We start from the raw sequence: 22,865 nt of genomic DNA, 5'->3' as shown, positions 1-22,865 counted from the left end.
ATTTCCATATTGCACTAATCCTTTTAAATTTATGTCTACACAGAAACTATACTAGCTTACTATAAGAACTGTGTTTGGCTTACCAGTGAAGATATATATTATATATATTTGTATGGTTATCCCAAACTATTTACAGCAGACAAATATGATTATTATAAGGAAATAGCTGATAAAAAAAAACCTTCACCACCCCTCCACTCGTAAACAATAGACTTTATGTCAGAGGTAAGTGAGTCAGTAAAAAGAGGGGAAACATTAGCACAGACTGCCAACACTGTAAAAATATATCATTTATAATACAGAATGAGATGCAGCATTTACAGAAGACTGTTTATTTTATCCTCCTATACGTTCCTTTTTCTTGACAACATCACATTCAATTAACTTTTACAACACCTAGCTTCACTTCAGCCCCCCCCCCCAGAACACTTAAGGGGGTGGAACACACATACATTCACAAACACACAATAAAGACACACACCATTTACATCATAACAACACACTACACACAGACACATATGGTGTTGTTTTCACATCTTCAAGCTCTCCGAGCAGTTACACAAGTCGCAACAACAGTTAAAGACACAACTTTTGAGATGATATGTTTGCTTTTTTGTAGACGATAAAGTCTTATTACAGTCAAACTATCAAGATCATCTTTATTTTTACATCTGCTCTCACAGAGGACAGACTGTTTATAACAGGTTGGCTCATACATAAAGCCACAAGGTGTATGTTTTTGTTATTTCAGATCTGAAACACTTCATTTACACAAACCAGAGTATGGGAGTCTTTTCATACAGATTATTGATCTCTTACAAAGAGACAGATGTCCGTTTGTTCCGGGTTAAAATCTCACTTGCAGTTGTTTTTCTCCGAGTTCTGAAAGGAGCTGACTTCCCAGCGGACTGAGCGGAACATGCTTCTCTTAAAGCTGGCCTGCCTTTTAGTGATGCGGTAGATTTTTCTGAGGATGGCACGTCGCAGCAGGATGTAAACCCACGGGTCCAGGATCTGATTACAGGTTGCCATTCTGACACCCGTCATCATCAGCCCTCTGTAAGTGTCTCTGTCATTGAAATGAGTGTTACTGTAAGAGCAAGTGGCGGATATCAGTCCAAAAATCTGAAAATAAAAGAAAGGAGGAGAACAGTTAATCAACACACTGCAAAAGACAAGCAAACTGCGGATGTCTGTGTTTTGGTTCACCAATGTGTCCTTCATTCTGTTTGTGCATAAAATCATTTCGGTACACGTCTCTAAAAACCGTACATGATTCTCTGGAAATGAAAAATCAAGCCAACCTGGGCGGGTGCCAAAAACTGCAGTTCTTCAAGTGGCCACTTGAGGCTGTGTCTGAAAATTCCCACCGATCTCCATGTTATAATGCCAACATTTACATTAAAGCCCATCCTCATCTAAAAAAATGAAAGCACTGGTTGAATTCTTGAGGCCATTTATACAATGTAGCTACGTACCAGGTGGTTCCAAAGTCTATAGGAATCCCCTGGTTTTTATTCTGCTAGCCAAGACAATGGAGGCTACGCGTACCTTAAAGCAAGGTGTGGGAAAGGTCTGTTTAAACCCAAACTATGATGTTTTTCTAAACCTAACCTTTATTGTTTTTGAACAAAATATTGTCTGCACTGTGCAAGCAGTGACCCACAAAGATTTATTCCTTTAAAAACATGTGTCTGTATGTGTTCAGATAACATTTGTGGCCCCATGTGACATCAAAAGGGGATAAGCTCCGCCCTTGGTTAATTAAAATATGCATAATTGAACTTCTGTGTGTTTACATTGCCACCTGTATTGATTCTTTTGCAGAACTCACTTCCAGAAAGAGTGTGGCCACGCACTGTTTATTATTTCCTGACAGCTACAGACACTGGGTGATTTTTTTTTTGAGCTGAAATTAAAGACAAATTTGAGGACTCCTACTCACTTGAAAAGAGTGTAGTGAAGAGTGTAGTATGGAACCTTTGAATTTTTCAAGGTGGGTTCTCTCCTGTTTATAGATGTTTTCCCACTTTAGAGCAGGCCTTTAATTTCATATAAATAAGATAAATCGTGTATTTTTAGTATGTTTTAAACACTATAACAGATATTCATCAACACTTTTTGGCAATTTCCTAAAGCTTCCTAAACCCACTTCCACAGTTTGGTCTGGTTTTCTCCACACTCACCAGCAGAGGGCTCCAACAGATGCAGGATGTGACCATGATGCCAACCAGCTGAACCACCATCTCAGTGTCGTGAGACCTGGCGGAGGACCGCTGGGAGCAGGACCTCTTTAGCCGGGCCCTCACTAATGTGATCCCACTGATGGTGTTGCACACAAAGGCCACAGCCAGGGAGCTCAAGGCCAGTCCAGAGAACAGTATCACAAAGGCCAGGTCTGTGGCTTTAGTGCCCTCCATCACCCTGATAAAGCACCACGTCCCAGGGTGTTGGTAAGTGTAAGCACCCAGGTTGAAGAAGGGTAGAAGGGCCACACATAAAGCCAGGAGCCAGATCAACGTGATCACCATCTTTGACCGTGCTGTGGTCACAAGGCGAGTGTGCAGCAAAGGCTTGGTGACGCCCAGGCAGCGTTCTGCAGCCATAGCACAGCCCAGAAAGAGCGGGCAAAGGCCGAAGAACACCATACAACCTCCCAGAAACAGACAAGACATGTCTGGATTGGAAGGATCACCACGTACGCTGGAGGCAGCTTCAGCTGTGGACCCTGTGCTTGCAGAATATCTCCTCAGTACCAGAGCTCCGGGGATAACATGTCCTGCAAGGTCTGTGGCCAACAGGGAGCTGGCAAAGAGCAGGAACGTGGCCTTCGACCGTCGGCGGAAGCGGTGGTAGGCTTTGGCGAGAATGATGAGGGCTACCACGTTGAAGAGGATGCCCAGAGTCATGGTGAGGCCAGCAGCTGTGGGGTTGCTCGGCGGACGGGTGGCATTGCGTGCCACTAATGGCTCCACTTCAGGCGTCTGCACCATGATGGTGTGGTTAGAGAGGGCAAAGGAGCCAATGATGCCCGAGGAGTTGCAGCGCTGCATTGCCAGCATCACCGCTGGGCTCTGGTCCAGAAGTGGTTCTTCTAGCAGAAAAAATACTGAAAGAAATGAAGGAGATCAGCATGAATCTAATGCCTTTTCTGCAACAAACGAAACAAAGACATGAAACATCATTCAGTCCAACACAGACACAACAAGGGTTACATAGTTTAATGGAGTATTATATGGTGTTGTTTGTTTAGCCTATGGGCCTATTAGTGAGTGTAAGAATACATTCCTCAAAACACATACGTATAACTCGTCATTTAATATTAAGTTGTTCTGTTGAACATTAGTTTTTCAGAGTCCTCCATAGAAAGCTAAATACTTTCTATGAACTGGCTACAGATCTAACCGTCTCATCCCATTACATGAAATAACTCTAAGCCACATAACTCTTAATTGTCGTGACGCAAATTGTTCTTTTTCTGTGACAGCAGGCGTTAAACTAAAATATTACATGTCTGCAGCCTGTGTTTTTCCAGTTGAAGTATTGATGGATTTTACTGACACAAAGGCGCAGAGGCTCTAATGGGAGCCATCGACAGCCCCTCCCAACATGCAGTTTTGAGACTTTACGCTGTAAAATGGATGATGTGGACAAAGAAATGTGCTCTGTTTGATGAAAAAAGGTCAGTGTTAGCAGTAGCTACATGAGCTAACAAACATACACCAAGTGGAGACAAAGCAATCCACAGCATGCATTATGCATGATATATTTTTACTCAACCATCCAAACAATAACATATATGTTTACTGTCTGCGTCTGCACACTTTTAAACAACTTTGGTTTCCTAATTTTCCAGGCTTTTTGTAAAAGTCTTCATTCTAATAGGAACAAACCAAATGTTTTTCAGGATTTGATTTTTGTTTTTCCAGTTTTTCATGTTAAAATGTTGGGGTGGAAAACGTGTCCTTCCTCTTTGCCAGACAAATCATCAACATCAGAGCGGCTCTTGGCTTCGGTCTGTTAAAGGCTGTACTCCTGTGTGACATGCAATAATATATAAGACAATGTTATGTTTGATCATCTGTAGTAAAACACAGAAAAATCCACTTTCTCAGCACAACCCGCCCGCTTCTTATCTTAAAGTCCAACTTTCCCTTCTGACAAAATTGTAAAAAAAAAAAAAAAAAACCTCCAGAGGTCCTACAGGTTTATGTCAAACACACTCGGGGCAGAAAAATAGTTTATTATTGGGGCTTTTATAAGGTCAAGCCTAGCTGTGCAGAACAACATGACTCATTTTTAAAACATCAGTTGTTCTCAGCACCCTGTGGGAGTTCAGAGCTTCACTCTCTCTTCATACAAGGCGAGAAGCCGCGGTCTGAACAAGTTCTGACAGTTTCTGTGGACTCTGAACACGCTGCTCTCACACATTCCTTTTAAAAAGCTGTGCAGCAGCGCAGCGGCAACAAAACTGTCCCTACGAGGCTGATCCTCAGTCCGATGTAGTTTATTTATCCACTTTTATTATAATTTCCTTTGATTTATATTTTCTATTTCTTCTGAACATTTATAACATGTGTTTACTTTAAAATGCATTAATTAATCAATATAAAGTGTATAAAATGTTCAGTTCCTCCATCTGTCTCGTTTCCTGATTTCCTTTTCTGGTAAATACTCAGAATACAACATTCTTACTTTAATTACTCATGGGAATAACATTTAATTTGAAAGATATGCTTCAATAAATTGAATAGAAATAAACATAAAACCCTAATAAAAACTGAAGAACGAAAGCCTGAGGACGTACAGAAGAAGATATTTTACCTACCTTTGAAATAAGTAATCCATGGAGGTGATCAGGATCACTTTGATTTGGACAATTTGTCATAACTCAGGCTCTTTAAAATAAATTAAATTCAGCTTCTTCTTCTTCTTCTTGACTTATCCAGAGTAAAAGGACGTCTTCACCTGAAGTGTTTCCTCACTCAGCAGCAGCTCTGTCAGAACAAACCGCCTCCCTGTTTCACCTCACAATCATGTTCTCTGTTAGTCTGAGAGCGTCCGGCTGATTTTATACTCCAGAGCTGCACTGAGCTCACATCGCCTCTGGGTGTCCCAGGCACTGACATCCAGCCATTTTTTTCCTGGAGGGTGGAGAGACTCCCTGGAGTCCAGGACATGCACAGGCCACTCAGAGAACCATGAATATTTTAAAGTGCAGCTGCCTCTCACAGCAATGAAAACATGTGGACAATCCAACCTGCACGCTGGCTTTTTATCCTCTAGAGAATTACTGGGATTCTCTAGAATTTGAAACACTCCTCTGCACCGCTGTGCCTCATCTGAACAAACCTCAGCAGCTCGGTGGTCAGCTCGTGCAGATGTGATCCAGCTGTGCTTCCACCACTACAAACATCGTAACTGCAGCAGTCAGACTCCTGCTGCTCAGCACATCAGGATACAGCCTTCAACCAAAGATGAAACGAGAGAGCTCTCCAGCACCATCGATCACTCATATCTCTGCACTCATCTGTAATTCCTCCTCCTGCCAGAGGCCATCTTATTTCCTTGTTAAAACAGCAGGAGGGATATAGTTTTATAATGGCACTAAGGTACACAATACTGGTCTTTGTTCACACACACTGGCTGCTGTGTATTTGAATGTGTGGATTTTTTGTCAACATTAGAATGTGTGTTGCATTACCTGTGTGAGGCCTGCCAAAGAGTCACCCAGCATGCCACTGGAGACAGGTGCAGCTACGGCAGCATTAGCTCCAGTTAATGCAGCCGCGTCAGTCTGCTGCGCTATGAAGACCTTACATAGCTGAATGTTCATGAGTGAAAAGGAGCCATTCAGCAGGAGGTCAGTCTGTTCTGCAGTTCAAAACAGGTGAGGGAGGCCAATTAAAGATCGCATTACACTGAACTTAGCAGCAGTGAAACAGAAGGATGTCCTCCTCCTCTCCTCGAACTTTCACCAACTTCATCCAGCCGTCTGTGCTGATCTTTTTCTTAGGAGCAGTGGGTGCAGAGTGGTCTGAGGGGACAAAGCAGGTAAACAGGGCGGCTGTTGGATGATGGTCGAGTTGTGGTCTGCAGATGTGATGAAGCTCCTTGTGGTGTTCAAGGAGCCCAAACAACTCCAGTTACACTGCTTTAAAGGTCGGGTAGGAGATTTCATTCTGATGCACTTTTTGTTAAATTAGTGTAACTTCTCTTTACAGTCCACATATGAATATATGAATCATCTGTGGAAGCTATAAAACACTAAAAACATCAGCCAATCCTCCGGGTGGACCCTGTAGGAGTATTGGCTGGTTGTCACTCTCTTCCTGCTCTGTGCACCAGAGAGGTACGTGCATGATGGCCGAAGTCACAGACCGCAGCTCGTCTTCAGGTGATGCGCGTCCATGTGATTGGAGGCGTGGCTTCGGGGTGAGCTCCGAGAGAAAGGGGCGTGTGTTTACTTTGGAAATCTGGCTGACTCTCACTGAGTTTTCTAAATCTACCTTTCTCTACCTTTAAGCTCTTGAATAAAAAATGACCTGGGTGACTTCATCAGCACACGGTCTGCTGAATCTTGTTGATTTCCTCTCACAGCAGTCTCAAAGATCAGGCCAATGACTTCCTCATCAGTGTCAAGATGCTAACCAGCGAGATGCTCCCACATCTTGTTGAAGAGATATCATTCAGAGGGTGTAGACCAGGTAAACAGGTGTTGGACAATGGTGGACTTCTGCTCTGACGTCTTCTTGTGGTCGGCCCCTGCAACAGTGCGACCCTGTTCCATGTTGTCCTCCAGCAGCAGAAAACAGCAGAGACCATCTTTCTTGATGCAGACCTCCCTGATTCCACTGATTTCCACTGTTTGGATGGTTCTCTGGGTGAAAGTGGTGGACCCAGGTCTCACCCATGGTTACCAAAAGCCGCAGAAATGTCTCTGGATGCTCAGTTATGTGGGGTGACAATGACCAGATCCTAGGACGGGGTTCATCTCCCAGACTCTCTCTGCCACATTTGAGTTCTTCATCCTGTTGGGAAAAGGACCGCTGTGACTGGAGTTGGTGCCGTGTCCTAATGAGACACTGAGGATAACAAAAAATGTCATCTGCTCTCTCACATAGTGCTGACTTGCAATTTGTAATTACCCAAAACAGAATAACTAAACAAGTAACTCGACTGATTACAATAAATTAAAATTAAAATGTGCTCAAATTACACACAAACCTTGATATTTTAAAGGTTCAACCCAGCGTAAAATCTTCTGTCACACATTAACTCAGCATTGAGGACCTTTTTTTGCGCCTGTTTGTGCCATCGTCTGTCTGCAGACAGCCAGACAGGAAACCGCACAGCAGCCCAGCTGTAAATACATCTTATATGAGTGGTTTTGTGTTGCGCCCTGCAGTGGACAGCAGCTGACATCAAATCAAACATAATTCTAGCTTTTCTGAGAACCAGCTCTACCTGATTGTGCTAAAACAATGAACACAACATTGTGTTTTGGACCTTGAATGCCTCATTTCATTAAACAGGAATCTGCTGGCTGAATGGTACTGCTGTCCTGGGCCCTGTAAAAAAACAGCCACAGTTCAACAGACACAACAATGAAACACACATTTTCACTTGATACTCCGAGAATCGCTCAGTGAAACATCAGAAGAAGAAGAAAAGAAGAACAAGAAGAACAAGAAGAAGAAAAGAAGAAGAACAAGAAGAACAAGAAGAAGAAAATAAGAGGAAGAGGATGGCAACATGGAGGATTCGGTTGGCTGCAGTTTGTTTGTCAAACATTTTTCTGCATTTCTGCAAGAAAACACAGCCACAAAAAATTCCTGAATTTATTTGCTGAGAACCTCATAATTACCACATTTTTCATCCAGACATTTTTGTATAATTATGCACGTCATGCTCGCTGCTGGTTTTACATACAATGAAACCACATAAGTAGACAAGCAGTGGAAAAGATTCATTAACGCGAGACTTTACACTGTTTATTTCATCACTTTTTTAAGGTATCTGTGCTCCCCGTGTCGGTAAATACTCATCCTAACCATCCCTCCTCTGACCACACCACCACCACCGCCAGCCTTTCCCAGCAGTGCAGCTGCTGAGGTCTGAGGGTGAAGAGATAATGAAAGTTTAATGTTTCTGAGGAACAATTTAAATCAAAAGACAAACACCATCCATAAGCCAAGTGCACGAAGCAACACTGTTAGTGTTAATGTGTGTGTGCATGTGTGTGGGGGTGTGGGGGTCGATGTCTGTTTAGATTTCTGTCCCTTAAGTCGTACTCTGCCCTTTTCTGGCTTATTGGTGGATTATTAAAACAAACCACAGCCCCTGCTCCCCACGCTGCAGTTTGTGGCTATTATTAGTTTGCTTCTTGGTAGAAGAGGATGAATAATACAGTTCAGTTGATTAGGCAAAAACTTGGAAGATAACTTCAGATACTTTGTCCCTTAAGCCCCGTTCACACTGGGGAAAGTCAGTCCAGCTAGAGTAGGATTGAATCCAGATCGCCTTTAAGCTGGATACGTTTAGACCTATTTTCAAATCTGGCTATCACATACACGTTCGCACTCAATCCAGCTTAATCCGGCTTGTTTGTTTTTCTCCAAACCACTAGGTGGCGCCTCATAATAGTAGGACCACGTGCATGCATGCGTCGCGGGTTTTTTTTTTTTTTGTCCCGTGTCATTCGTTCTTTTGTTTTTATTGGTTCAAAAAGCAGTTTATTCCTTTGTAGCCCTGTGGAAAATAAACTCGGGGCAAAGCTGTCGTAGTTCGACGGTTGTTTACATACAGCTTTTGTACGCGACCCGGACACTGTCCCCGTGAACTGGAAGTATCATGTCGCTAGCCGGATTCGCTAGCTGCATTTTTGTTCAGACCTGAGCCAATCCGCGATCTAGCCGGATTGATTTCCCCAGTGTGAACAGGGCCTTAAAGGTTTTAAGTCAGACTCTGGGTGGTACACAAGGATATGGTGGCAACGGAGGGTGTTCCCTGCCTGAGTCTGTGTGAAGTTTACAGGAACAACCCCCCCTACCCAGCCCACGGTGTTCTTCCTGCCGGTTTATAAAGCTGTGTTGTCTTTTATTTACTTCCAAATATGCTAAATCAGTACTAAGCCCTACACCACAGAGTCGCTCAGTTTCAACCACAGGAACTTCCAGTTAGTACTAGAGGCTGTATCAGACCATGTATCAACCAAGCCACCAGGTGAGACCTGATTCTAGAGGGAGGCCAGAACCTCTGCATCATGTTCATGTCATGAACTTCACCCTTCACCCCTTGGGACACCCTGTCCTGGTGGAGACCATAACCCTGAGGATTAAAGCCGCCATGAAAGTGAGATCAGGAAGGAGCTTTTGGAATTTTTGGAATGCAGGACCTACTTTACAGGGAATCTGAGAAAGATGCACGCTAAGTGCACAGGACTTTCTGGAAGGATTATATCTCCACCAGCCTGGAAATGGGTGGCGATCCCTCAGGAGAAGTTCCTGGAGTCAGACAGACTTCTCCCCCTGTTGAGACCACGGCCCAAAGTAAATAAGTGATTTATATCATGCAGAGATGTAAGGAGATATATTATGGTTGTAGTCCCCAAACGTTTCCGCATAATTGATAAAAAGTGGTTAAAAATGTGATCTGCCAAGCGCCTACAGCTGACTCTTCATCGCAATCCTCAGGTCACCCCAACAGCTCCTGCAGCATGTAAACTCTACAGTTCAGCACTGATGAACTAGACTGTTACATACCTTGTAAATCAGCATCGCATACATTCAGACATGACTTCTGTTCAGCCTTCTGTTCATCGTCTGGCCCCTGCCTGAATGAGCACCGCCCACATTATCATTCCTGTCTTTCAGCAAGTGGACTTAATAAACGGCCGCTTCCTGGACCCAGTGAAGTGTGAAATAGCAGCAGCACAAGAGCGGCGACCACTTATCGTTCAGTTACTGTATAAATCAAATAAAAGCTCCATTAGTGAATATGAATGTGAAAAAGCAGGTTCTGTCCAGCATGTAAAAGGGACGGCATTATTCTGAAAAGGTCAGCCACACAAAGTGAAGTCGCCATGTCTGGGGACTCTCATGCATAACTTTTAATGCATAAGTCTGTCTCATTTCTTTGTGCAGTGTGAAACAACATTGGTTTGTGAGGCTTCCGATGAGTGTGTTTATGTAACAGAAGACCTGCAGGACACACAGCATAATCATCAAGGCCCAGACACCCATGTGTTGTACTGCAATGATGCCTCGGTGTTTACACAGTGTCCAGTCAGAGATGGACTGAACATGTACATTAACTACACATGGTCCATTTTAATTTGATTTCTTTGATTATTTTAACCTGTTCAGATCCTTTGCAATGGAAATCAATCATATATATTCAGTGTGTGAGTACTTTTACTTTGAATACTTTAAGTACATTTAAAAGTACTTAAGACTTTTACTTAAGTAGGATTGTTGATGCAGCACTTCTACTTGTACTTGAGTATATATTTTGCTGGGTATTTGTACTTTTACTTAAGTACCCAGCTTCAGTACTTCCTCCTCCACTGCAGTTGACTATGAGAAGTAAACAAAACTTTTTATATTTTTGACAATACAAATGTGGGTAAGTGAACAGTAGCTGTGAAGACCTAATAATCTGATGCTCCTTTAAATTTGCCAAACCTTCATTACCCGACTGTCTGAGCCAGTGCTAAAGGCTACAACCACGTCTTCAGTCCTTGAAAATGTAACGTATATTTCTTCTGTCTCATCTCATCGCTGCTTGTTCCTGGGGGTTTGGACTTGCTGCAATGTTAACCAAAAAACTGCAGAAAGGAACAGTTGTCCTTGTAATATGTAATAAAGATGATCTTATGCCTAACCTTAACCTGTATGCCAAAAAATAACCACGATTTAAAAAAAAAGTGAAAACAAAACAACCCACGGCGTCAGGGGGACTCGAACTTGTATTGATTTTGATAATAGGCCTAATCACCAACATCTTTCACATGTTACGTATAAAAACAACTTTGTATTTCAAAAAAGTGACAGAATTTAGGACATTTAGGAAAGCGTTAGCGTGGTAACACAGAAAACGTCTGTGCACTAGCATGGCTGCACGCCCCCGTTGGCACCTCTCTCAAAGCTGTGCAGTTAAAACTATAAGCAAAAAGGTACCTTCACTGAACTGGACAACGTGCTCTCAGTGCTTGGAACTCTGGCTTGAGATCAATCTGGCCTTTCATGTTTGATGGAAATATACTCAGCCCTCAGAGCGGGAAAAGTGGACCACAGAAAGCTGTGCTTATTCTTCTTATCTACTCTTAAATACTTTGTTTTGAATGAACGTCATCGCTTCTAAAGAACTGAGGGCTGTAGTTCACCACATAGTTGCACTTGATTATCAGTTATTTTGGGAACATTGCCAGTGTCTGTGTGTAGTTTGTCTTAAAAACCTGTGAGAACAGAGAAACAGATTAACCGTTGTTCTGTAGGGTGAGCGCCATCTTTTGTCATTGCAGTCCAAACAACAGTCACTGCACGTTTCTCCAAAGTAATCCTCTTAATCCACGCTGCACCATAACTCAACCTAATAAAGCCGGCCCTGTGTAATTATCCAGTTTACAGTGAGTCTATAAATTCCATGTTATTAGCTCATGTGTTTACTGCTGCTCTGCTACATGTGAAGTATCCAACGCACCTCCCCAGGCAGAGAAGCACACAAACCAGCGGTTTAGGATTACATGTGTATTGTCTGGTGTTGGTATCCTCACTTGAAACATTTACATAAGTTCTTCGTTCATCACTGTGGGCCATTTTGCAGTATTTACCCCTCAGGGATAAGTCTTCCCGCCACACAGGAACTCAGCGGTTACACCTCTTCTCGCCTTTCTCTGCAAAAATCTAATGGACTGCTAAACTGCAAGAGCACTCTGAGAGACGGGCATGGTTTCCTAAAACAATTCTAGCTAAGTGGTTACAGAGCAAACCTGCAGGACAAATTTGCTGCACAGAGACTTCTACTGAACCCTAACAGTGAATTATTAAAGACATGACAGCACCTTATGTGCTTTTGTAATTAAAAAAAATCAAACATTTTGTAAAGGGGGTTTTCTCATGAGTCTGGGGGTGTCCCACAGACACCCCAAGCTGGTAAAGTTTCCTTTTTCATTGCAGTTAGATTTGGCATAATAGAAAACAACTGGTTAAAGGTAGGGTAGGAGACTTTGAAAAATCAGTGAGAGTCTGCCAGATTTGGAAAGTAAACACACGCCCCTTTAAAACGAAACTGCCGAACTAATCGGTTGCTATCGGATAAGAGAAGTTACACTAATTTAACAAAAAGTGCATCAGAATGAAATCTCCTACCCTACCTTTAAGTTAAGTATTTATAGCAGGGTAAAAGAGGACAACATTATGTTTGACATATCAAATTTTAAATTATTCCAAACACACAACAGCTACGAAGTATTCTGTGTAAACTGTCCCTGAGATACTTATTAACAAGCTAGCTGTGCACCGTATCATCGTGCAATATCATTTGGTACCACTAGGTGGTACAATGAGACACTCTCTGCCCACAGTTACGGAACAATATGAGCAGATGCAGAATCCTCCACTCAGAGAGCACGTTCAAAAACTAAATCATCCAACGACAAACTTGCATTATAATCTAACGTATAAGATGCCAGGCCCGTCTATGACTGCACAGCATGCAGAGAGAAAACAGGAAGTACACACAAATAAGACATTTCAATGTGTCCTAATTTTGGAAACGATCCTGAGGCAGGAACAAGTTGACCGAGTATGTCCTGGAATGCTGTGTCATAAGCCACGCTCACTCACCTACAGACCTGTTTGTGTGTTTGTGGCAGCATTACATGATCATGGCCAAAAACTAATTTAAATGTCAGAGTGTGGCTTGAACTGGCTGCGTCTGGATGACAGAGTCGTGTCCAAAGCTCTCATAAAGGCCTCATTCACCAGGTGCCAGCCAGAGTGTATAATGGCCTCTCCTGCTTGCGGCCTCCCTGATTGAGACCAGATGCTGCAGATCCTGCTTCCCACTGCTGCACATCAGCCCGACACAGCCCTCTGCCTGACGCTCTACTCACTAGAATTTGGATTAGCTGAGTTATTGTAAGAGATTAAACATCTGTATGCTGAGGAAACACACACATTTCAACAAGTTCACACGCCACACATGGCGTTTCTCACACGGACAAAATGATCAACTCTGCAGCACAGGAATTCCTATAGACTATCCTATTGCATAGAATACTGTGCGATCATATAGAATAGAATTTCTTGGCCAATCAGAAAATAGATTTTCTTGTTGCCCGGTCAGGTCAGGCTGTGAGCTTGTTTATACACAAACAAACCCTTGCAGTAAATAAACCACAATAAATAAGTCACCACACTGCAAAGACGTGTCAAACTCAAGGCCCGCGGGCCAAATCCGGCCCACTGGAACGTTCAATCTGGCCTGCACCACGATGTCCAAAACAAATATGATCAGAGTGGGGTGAGAGTTTGACACCCCTGCCGTGTACACGTAAAAGATTGTATAGACACACACGAGCGGCTTCAGTCCTCTGAGCTGTGAGGTCATTTTTTGCCACAGAGTTCCTGACAAAAACCAACACAATAACCCATTGACTACCATTGAAAGATCATATCTCTCCTTGTTCCCTTAACTTCCTTGAAATGTCAAACAGTTTGATTTGTAATCATTCTCATTTCTGTATCGTTCATGCGATCAGTTTCCTCTCGACCCTGAACACCATCGAAGTGCTTGTTTCCTTCAGCAACAGGCATTTTTGTGACATTCCCTCGTGCTATTTACATCATTTGATTTACAGACCGCCGCGGGCTGTTTGTCTAAGCACAGAAAACACTCCTCAAAATAAATCTAATATAAGAAAAGATCCTGGGAAGACTGTTTAACTGTAAAGCAGACATAAGAGAAGCCCGCAGCTCAAACATATAACACACCCGTACAGAATGCTGCTGCTGCTGCAGACCAGTTTGTGATGTTTTAAGGCCCTGCAGCACAGACAGTAAAGGACAAAACAAGAGAAGCACAGTATGACTCTGAGAGTATGCTAACATCCATCAGAAACATGATAACATTATGTACCACATGCACTGCATCAGAAAAAAATGCATGTGATGTCAACTTCTGCCTATTATATAGATGAACTTTTTCTGGTTTTGCTGCCACCTGCCACTTGGGGGCAGTGTCAGAAATATAAACAATCATACACGTTGGGTACTCTTATTTGTCTTTTTGTCCTTACCGACCCTTAAACCAATCAGAATTCAGCCTATAGCGTGCTTATGGACTCCAATAGACCCCATGTGACCTTAATTGTGAAAAAATGTATCTGACGAATTATTATTTGATCCTGTTTGAGTTGCACCCTGGATTACACATTTGGTCTGCTGATTATATATATATATATTTAAATAAAAATGTAAAAAGACTACAAACCAGAATGTTGCAGGGACGTCATCATATAGTCAACAAACTCTCCTCTTTTGTAGCTGCAGCTCTTTACATGACTGGATCTGTGGTGGTTTTCGACTCTTTTAATACTTCGCCTCTCATTCTGGAAGAACGATGTGAAATCTGTGGACAGAGATGGACAGGGATTTGATGACATGGACGTGTAGGCTCAGAAAAACTTCTAATCTACGTCTAAATTTTGAAGAAAAAAAAGAGAAAACAGGTCTGGACCTTGTCTGCAGACACGATATCTGTTTCTTCTCCTAATTTGTTTATCTGTTAGTGAATCTTTCCACTCGATCAGATGTTGTGTCACCTCCCAGATGTTGGTGAAATTTACTCCCAGAGTAAAAGCGCATGTTCCTTTTCAGCTTCAAATCTTAGTCACAGAAACACGTCATTACATTTGCTGCCTCCAGTCTCACGGGGGAATTAGCGTTAGCCTCCAGATGCTTTGGTACTTACAAACAAATAAGTCCACTTAAGTACCAAATGAAAAGGGCACTACCAGGGCGCGAATGAGCTCATCGACCCGATGTCTGTCAGATGAGGTAATATTCAGTGATCTTTTAATGATGGGAGATAAAAACTGCACAAATATGAGAAACACTTTTTAGGCAATGATTCTAACGCCTACACATCGCTGTGGACTTCAGATGAGTGAAACCTGCCAGAAAGGGAAGCTAAAGGGAACCTAAAGGGAGACATAACACATTTCCCCAAACCATTAAATCACGTCTATCAAAAAGCATAAACATGACTTTGCTTGAAGCCTGCCGGGGTTGTGGGGCTGTTTCCATCCATCGTCATGTTCGCACATCGGAATCTAAACAAAGTTCAACTCCAGCATTTTTTCCCATTTAACTTCAGCCAGAAGCCTGAATTATGGATTTGTTTTGTGTCCGGGCTGACCAGCATGAACCCCCGCTCATGTTTTTTCTTCCTTCATAAATTGACAGGGAGTCTCGCTGCTCTGGTTCCTTCCAGCTATTTGGATTCCAACACACAGACTGTGTCAATTAAAATGCTTTAAAATGAAAAGTATCTCAACATTCCCTCAGGCGATAAGACACACAGACAAAAAACACTGATGCCTATGGGCTTCACGAAGTTCAAGTTCATACCTAAGGGGAAGCAGATAACAGAGCCAAACACCAGGCCGCCAACAATGGTCATTATGTGAGAACAATAAATACTCCAGATAAACACCAGCTCACGTTGTGATTTCCATGATCTGTTTGCAGTATGATAACGTATTAATAATAGCAAATGTAGATATATACAGGGATAAAGGAGGGAGGGGCTGACCTGTCACTCAGCACCTCCTTTGTTTGGTCTCTGTGGAGCCCGATGAGGGACACGTTGTCCAAAGACAGAAGCCAAGGACCACAGCAAGGCTAGACTTTGTGTAAAAGACGCAGATAAAGTATGTACTGTATATAGTGGAACAAACTTGAATTGCATGCATCCAAAGATGCAGCATCCAGCATCACATGAAAACTTCTCGACATACTCTGGATTATATCTATACAGATTACATTTGCTAGAGCAGTTCTGAAAGTGCTGGGAGACACATGTTGCTGTGTGGAATATGATTAGCGAAGCCCAAATAATCTCCCCTCTCACTCTTCCTTGGATTTACTGTGTGACTGTGAGTGTATTTTTCCTTTTGTGGTCAGGCCGGCGGCCTCCCTTGTTAATCTGCACAGCTGTGGAGCCTCACCACAGACTGCCTCCTCTGCTTCCCCCGGTACATAAAACACTGACATGAAGCGAAGGGCTGCCCCACTTCATGTAGTCGTGTAGTCTGAAGGAGCCTCCTTAGCGTCATCATATATTTCCTTGTTTGGGGCAGGCCCCCTGCAATAAGGTGAGATTTGGATCAGGAAGTTCGTGACAACGACCAGAGGGGCCTCAAAACCGTCCAAAAATAACTCTGTAAACAGTGTGTTTACTCCCAGTGTCGGCACAATGTATGCACTGTAAACAACAGGATAAACAGCAAGAGTGCAGCGTTTAGAGGGAGGGGAAAGCGTCGGAATTTTCTGTTTTCATGCACACGTTCTTGCTTGTTTTTTGAAACCGTGCCTCCTGCCTGGTCTCGCCCTCCATTACCGACACCTGACCTGCACTGATTATTTGTAAGTGGCTCTTGGAAATGATGTCACAGACAGTTTGACCACATTCCAGTTAAAAGGATACACACTGAATGTTGTATATATAAAGAAGCAATAGTATGATGTGTGATCCAAAGAGACAGATTACAGCATATTAACAGAGCAGCCATCTTGGATTTTGAAGTTGGAGCTGAGAAATTCCGACTTGACGTTCCAGTCAAAATTTCCTACTGGGAAAAATTCCTCCTAATTCAAGCGGAACGCCCCGAACGCTCCCATTTTTCCTGCCGTTCCTTATTTGCCACATTATGTTTGTGCTGTCAAGCGTTCTGTTTTCGCTCCTCAGTACTTCTTTGTTTGTGTTTTTAACCGTTCTCTGTTCACTGCCTGTCTGGTGCTTCTGGATGTCATTACCGAACCTTAAACTCAAAAATCAGACGTACTTTAGCATTAAAATGATGACACTAACATGACCATAGTTCAAATACAAAGCATCAGCTGAAGGATGTGTGTATTTCCCTAAAAGTAAGAGAGTCAATCTGCTGATACTGTCAGGTTGAGTGGATGGAGGACTCAAGGTGCAGGCAGGATTTAACACACCAGGTGAGTTTACTGTAGAAAAATAAAACAACTCCAAAAAAATACAAAACTAAACCAAGAAAACCCAAGTAACAACAATCCAAACTTACTACAACTCAGAAGAACACAGGCTAACAGGGAAGGTGACAAGACGATCCAGCACAGGACTTAAATAGACAAAGGAACAAGACACAGGTGAAACACATTAAGGCGGGGCAAACAATCACAAAAGGCGGGAACACAAGGGAAGTAAAACACACAAACACAAGGGAGACAGGACTTTCAAAATAAAACAGGAAACAGGACAGAACCAAAGTAACTTGTCAAAGACAAACGAGAAACAGGACCACGAAGGAAACACCAGGAGATCCAAAAAACTAGAAAACTAAGAATGAACTCAAATCATGACAGATACCGGAGTCTTGGTGATATGATATGCAGGTAAAACATCACAGGATGCAGAGTTGGTCCATGAAAAATCAAAAATTCATCCATAAGATGTGACTGTTTTTACACACTGCTGTTTTTACAGACTGCTGAAATCTAGACAGAGAAGAAACAAATGGAAACACCTGGAATCCAGGAGCTGAAACATCAGCCTGATACAGCCGACGATGGTAATGAGCCATTTATTCCTTTAAACAAAGGGAGGGACGATCGGCCACACAAAGACAATTTACATCGTTTTTGTTTCTACATTTTAATGTTGCCAGTTATTATCATAATGAAGGCACTATGGATGCACAGACATGTGTTCTAAGTTAATGAATAAACATGTATATGTCCTGAATATTCATGACTTCATTAACAATGTGTTTGCTTCAGCTCCGACAACGTGACATCTTTATTTTGGGTTCAAGGCTTTTGGAGCCTCTCTGGTAAGTTTTGAGGATCACAGTCGAGTCCAGCTGCCTTTAATTTCAGCAGATTATTGTCTCGTTTGCTCCTATTCTCACAATGAAGGCGGCCATGTTGTCTTTTTTTTCTGTAGAGACAGAACGAGCAACAACAATCTTCCTGCAGTCATTTAGATTTAAGTGTTTTTTTATTCTGAATGAAATCTGCCTCATAATTCTTCTCTGTTTAATTGATGACTTCCTGTTAGGTCGGGACAAAATGAAAGAGTTCATTCACACTGTCAACAACTGGATCATTGCTTTAAGATCTTATCAGTCAGAATGAACACCCTGCAGATTTCTCAGACACGTCTCTCAGCCATTACAGCCTTAATTATTTGTTGCTTTCAAATCAGAACGGTGTCAGACACAAACATTTATTGTTTACTGTGCAGTCAAATGCTGGATGTTGTAAATACTGTATGTGCAGAAATGACTCTTTTACACCTCTACAGTGCAGCACTGGCTGCGTCTCAGTGTGATTAATTTATGTAACATGTTTTTCTAAGAAATCATGCCTCTGCTCAGCTTTTCCTCTCTGAGAGGAGACGCTGCAGGTCATGCAAGGACAGCACGCTGGGTAAAAACACGGTCAACTGGTTCCATTAAAAAGACACATTTAGATTCTCTTTTTAAAAACAAGACAAAGGATGTTTAATTTTCTTTTTTTTTCTTGTCTCTGATTAAATTAAACATCCTTGTTCTGAAGGAAGTCAGTCGTCCTCGATGGTACCGCGTTAAAAATGATTTCCTAACTGCTTTGATGGGGGCTGGATACGGGAAGGGCTGTTCAGAAACCCTGAGAGCCTGACTCACAACTTTCACCGACAACACACACACACACAAACACACACTGGAATCCAAATAAAGTCCGATCAAATAACTTCAGATCAGACAGACGTGATGTCAGCTCCCTGATAAAATCTTGATGATTGCGGAGTTTGGCACTGGAAGTGATTCCAGCATGGTGATTATTATGATTATTGATTATTGAGTCGTGCAGGCCATTACAGCCAAGCAGTGAAAAACACCTTGTGTTGTTTGTGGGTTCGCTGAGGTCAGACGGACAGACGTGGGCGTAAAACTCCAGTGAAACACCAGAACAATGTGTGTATATCTTGAGTTCTATGTTTACCCGATGGAGCACCAACCTCCATATCGATTCCATTGCTGCTCCCCAACACATGTGCTTTCATTTGGCGCAGATCAGTATCAATAAATATGAGCACAGATGTTTTCCACACTTTTTCCTGTGAGTAACTGGCCGTTGATGACCAAATAAAAAAGTTTGTGTAAAAAATAAATTAAGCCTGTGAGTGAGAAGAATGACGAGGCAGAGAATTGATTCAACAAGTCCAAGAGACCGAATGATCCACAGAACACGAAGAACGAGCTGAAACTTTGGCTTCTTCCAACATACCAAAGACTGGTGACCCATTCAGGGTTTACCATTGACAACTGGGACAGGTGTCAGCAGCAAATTCAGAGACAATCTGCCTTTTCTGTGAGAGTCCTGCAGCAGTTTGTAACCACTTCCAAACGAATCACACAGAGCCAGACGTCAGTGAAGTCTGCATCAAAGTGAAGGTCTCCTGGACGACATGGAAAAGGGTGACACTGGTACAGGGGCCGACTGTCTTTGAGACAGCTGCTGGATGCAGGTCCAAGCATGCTCTATGACTGCTGGACTAACTCATTTCTGGGATAAGCACAAACTTATGTTTTGTACAAATCATAAACAGCATCACACGTCTGTGTTAGTAATTCGAGGCTATAATAGGAACTCTAATACTGCAAAAACAAAATGAACACGTTTAATGATGCACTCTATTATCAGAAATCAATCATTTCTCCTTCCTTTCAGCTTTCCGGTGACTAATCAGCATTTCACAGCGTTTGCTTTTCAGCCTTGAAGCGACTCCGGTGTCTTCTTAATGCATCCCCAGACTGCAGAGAGCGTCCAAACAGATCGATGTTGGCCCTCAGAGCTGAAAGAGCAAGTTTGTATGTTTTTAGCTCCCACTCACATTCCCCACACTGCTGAAACTACACGCACTCCATTTTGTCTGCGCAGAATCACTCTTAATGAAGAGGAACTCTTAATAAGAGGCTTCCGAATGTTTTGCATAAAATAACAAGTGAGGAAGATTAAGAGACGAGAAGTGCAGAAAGTATTTCTCTATTTTTAGGTGAGGCTGGAGCTCTTCCTGCTGTGGTTCTTTTTATGGATAATGCTGACCAGTAAAACCTTTTAATGGAAAACATTTGGGAGTTCCCCGGTAGATGAGCATGCTAAGGGTACATTAGCCAGCACGTCTTCTCCAAATGAAAGATGGAGGTACTCCACCATCTCTGAATTATTAATGAGCTGTGTGGAGCACAGGATTCTAATGTCAATAAATTCACCAAACACACTGAAGACACACGTCAATCCACACCTCGTCTCCGTGGGACCATCAAGGGATAAATAGTGACTCAGATTTACGAGAAAGTCGCCGAACTCTTGACGCTCGCTGTGGAACAAGTGAAGCCATTAAAGAGAAGGTGACGAGACGCTAATGTGTTTCCTCATAACCCTGCTCAGTGCATCACAGGCCTCGGATTATTGCAGGCAGCGCTCCATCAGCAGTTCTCCAGATGGTGGTTATTACCTCAGCGGCACGGTGCAGACCCATTGAACCTAATTAAACGGATTCCATTATTCTAGGAAGCTTTTAGCGCTGAGTCTAAAACGTGTTTTCATTACAGTTCTTTAAAAGACGTGATCATCCTGAAGACGTCAATAACAGAAAGTGCAAGCGAGCACCTTATCTGGCCCTGATGGAATGGATGTGAGCCTCTAGTGGGCCACATCTAAAACAGGTGTTTCACCAGACGTGCGCTTATGTCGCGAATGGTGTGACTTCTGTTTCTGATCCAATAAACGTTTTTTTGCGTAAATCGCGAAAACACCATTGGTCGAACGACATACACAGTGAGTGAAGAAGAAAGAGAGAAAAAATGCGAAAATCGCAAAACCTTGGCCTCTTTGTCGCCCTCTAGCTTTGCTTTGGATCGCGACTAATTCCTGTGTTTTCCGCTGTCCGTGGTTCACTCCTGGTCTGCCTCATGGTTCAGTTTATCCTGGCTTTTTCTATCCTTATTGCACTTTTTTGAACTCTTTGTAAAATAAATCCTTCAACGTAGTTTTTGTCTGTCGTCTGATTTTGGATCCAGGCCTTGTCAGATTTTTTTATCACTCATTCGTAATGCTAGCTTTGTGTGTTAGCTGAATACTACTGGCTATAGCAGTTGACTACATGTTTCAAAATGTTTTAGCGTAGCTTAAACTGACACTTAGATGTTTGACTTACTGGTGATGAAACTCTTTGCTAACACCTTTAGTGGAAAATGTCAGGATTCAACCAATTTTTTCTTCTACTTTAGGGTTTGGCAGCTAATAAAAACATTTTATTCACACATCAGCCAGTTTTTATTTTGCCAGCAGTGAAAAGAAGTAAAAAGAAAGCACCAATTTAGCAACAGGAAATACTTCGGATTGACATTCTTCTGAACTGAATATCACAGGAGTGTCTTGATGGAAAGTCCTCAGATTCACAGATGAAGTGATTTGAATTTGGAGGTCAAAGGTCAAAGATTTTTAAACTTACAAGGGCACTATAAACAAGTGGAACCCATGGTGACTCATGGTGTCACTAATGGAGTTCGATGTATCTATTTAAATTTGGGTTATGATTTATTATGGTCCATTTCCGTCCAGCTGAAAACTTTATGTTTGTTTACTCTGTGAAATCTCGGAAGTTTCAGTCAGAAGGTTTGACAGTTTGTCCGATAGAGTTCAAGTTTTTCCCAAGAAATTAATTTCCGCAAACGCATCTCCTGGGAGCTCACAACAAAGTCAGGGCACCTGCAGCCTGAGATCCGTCCCCTCACCAAAGAACGAATCTGCTCTGCTCACATGAGAATGTGGACGAAGTGAGGAAGCTGTATGCGTAAATTTAGGGCTGTTTTTTTTCGGTCAAGTCTGTTTAAGTCTCCTCAGTGTCCACTATAAACACATCTACTCCTCAGGGACAGTGAAGACAAACACTTCACAGTAGCATGTTTCTCTGGTGTTTTCAGCACCAAGCATAACATCAACAGTGATTTGTGTTTTTTTTAGATCAAAGTGTTTCTTCTGTTCTCTCATGATTTTAAAATACATTCTGTATTTGAGGAATAACGCCAGAGGGGGGAGTGATCAGTCTTTGACTAGTCAGGCCGCACAGATAGCTTCGGGTTACATATTGATGTTTGCTGGCCTGCCCGCTCACATATCTCCTCATGATGCATGAGCTCCTCCAGGCGTCATGACTGCTAAAGCTTTTCTGCTCACTGTCTCCAATAAAATTAAGAGCTGACAGATCAAGGCGATAGCAGACAGGGCAAAGACTAAAAATAGCAAACATTTATCTGCTTCATCACTAGTGAGATGGAGAAAAACTTCACGAGCGAGATGGAGAAAAACGTCACGATGCACTTCACAGAGCAGAATTTAAACAATGTAGGATCAGTGATGGATGCACTCCTCTCTGCTAACGTTAACCATGATGAACGCTCACTGCGACCTAATGACATCATTTTAAAGGACTTTTAATGGAAAGGGATGAGTCCAAATGGATAAAGATTAAAGCCTTGGACTAGTCCAATAACCATGTAGTATGTATGTATGTATGTATGCCACCTGCATGTCATATGTGTTGTTGGGGGCGGGACCTGTCAC

The 22,865-nt window shown here is 42.5% G+C and overlaps 1 protein-coding gene across 1 annotated transcript; it reads right to left on the bottom strand.

The window, feature by feature from the left end:
- Positions 1 to 346: 346 nt before the first annotated feature.
- Positions 347 to 5,028, bottom strand: LOC114440161 (prostaglandin E2 receptor EP1 subtype-like). Its single transcript, XM_028412463.1, has 3 exons — positions 4,829 to 5,028; positions 2,187 to 3,109; positions 347 to 1,125 (listed from the first exon to the last, which is right to left on the bottom strand). The coding sequence occupies exons 2-3, from the start codon at positions 3,060 to 3,062 to the stop codon at positions 856 to 858; spliced, it is 1,146 nt and encodes a 381-aa protein (XP_028268264.1). The 5' UTR covers positions 3,063 to 3,109; positions 4,829 to 5,028; the 3' UTR covers positions 347 to 855.
- Positions 5,029 to 22,865: the final 17,837 nt, after the last annotated feature.

Source organism: Parambassis ranga, chromosome 8 (assembly GCF_900634625.1).
Source record: "Parambassis ranga chromosome 8, fParRan2.1, whole genome shotgun sequence".
Classification (NCBI taxonomy): Eukaryota; Metazoa; Chordata; class Actinopteri; family Ambassidae; genus Parambassis; species Parambassis ranga.
Note: the sequence above shows the minus strand (reverse complement) of the source record. Positions and strands in the feature narration are given on the sequence as shown.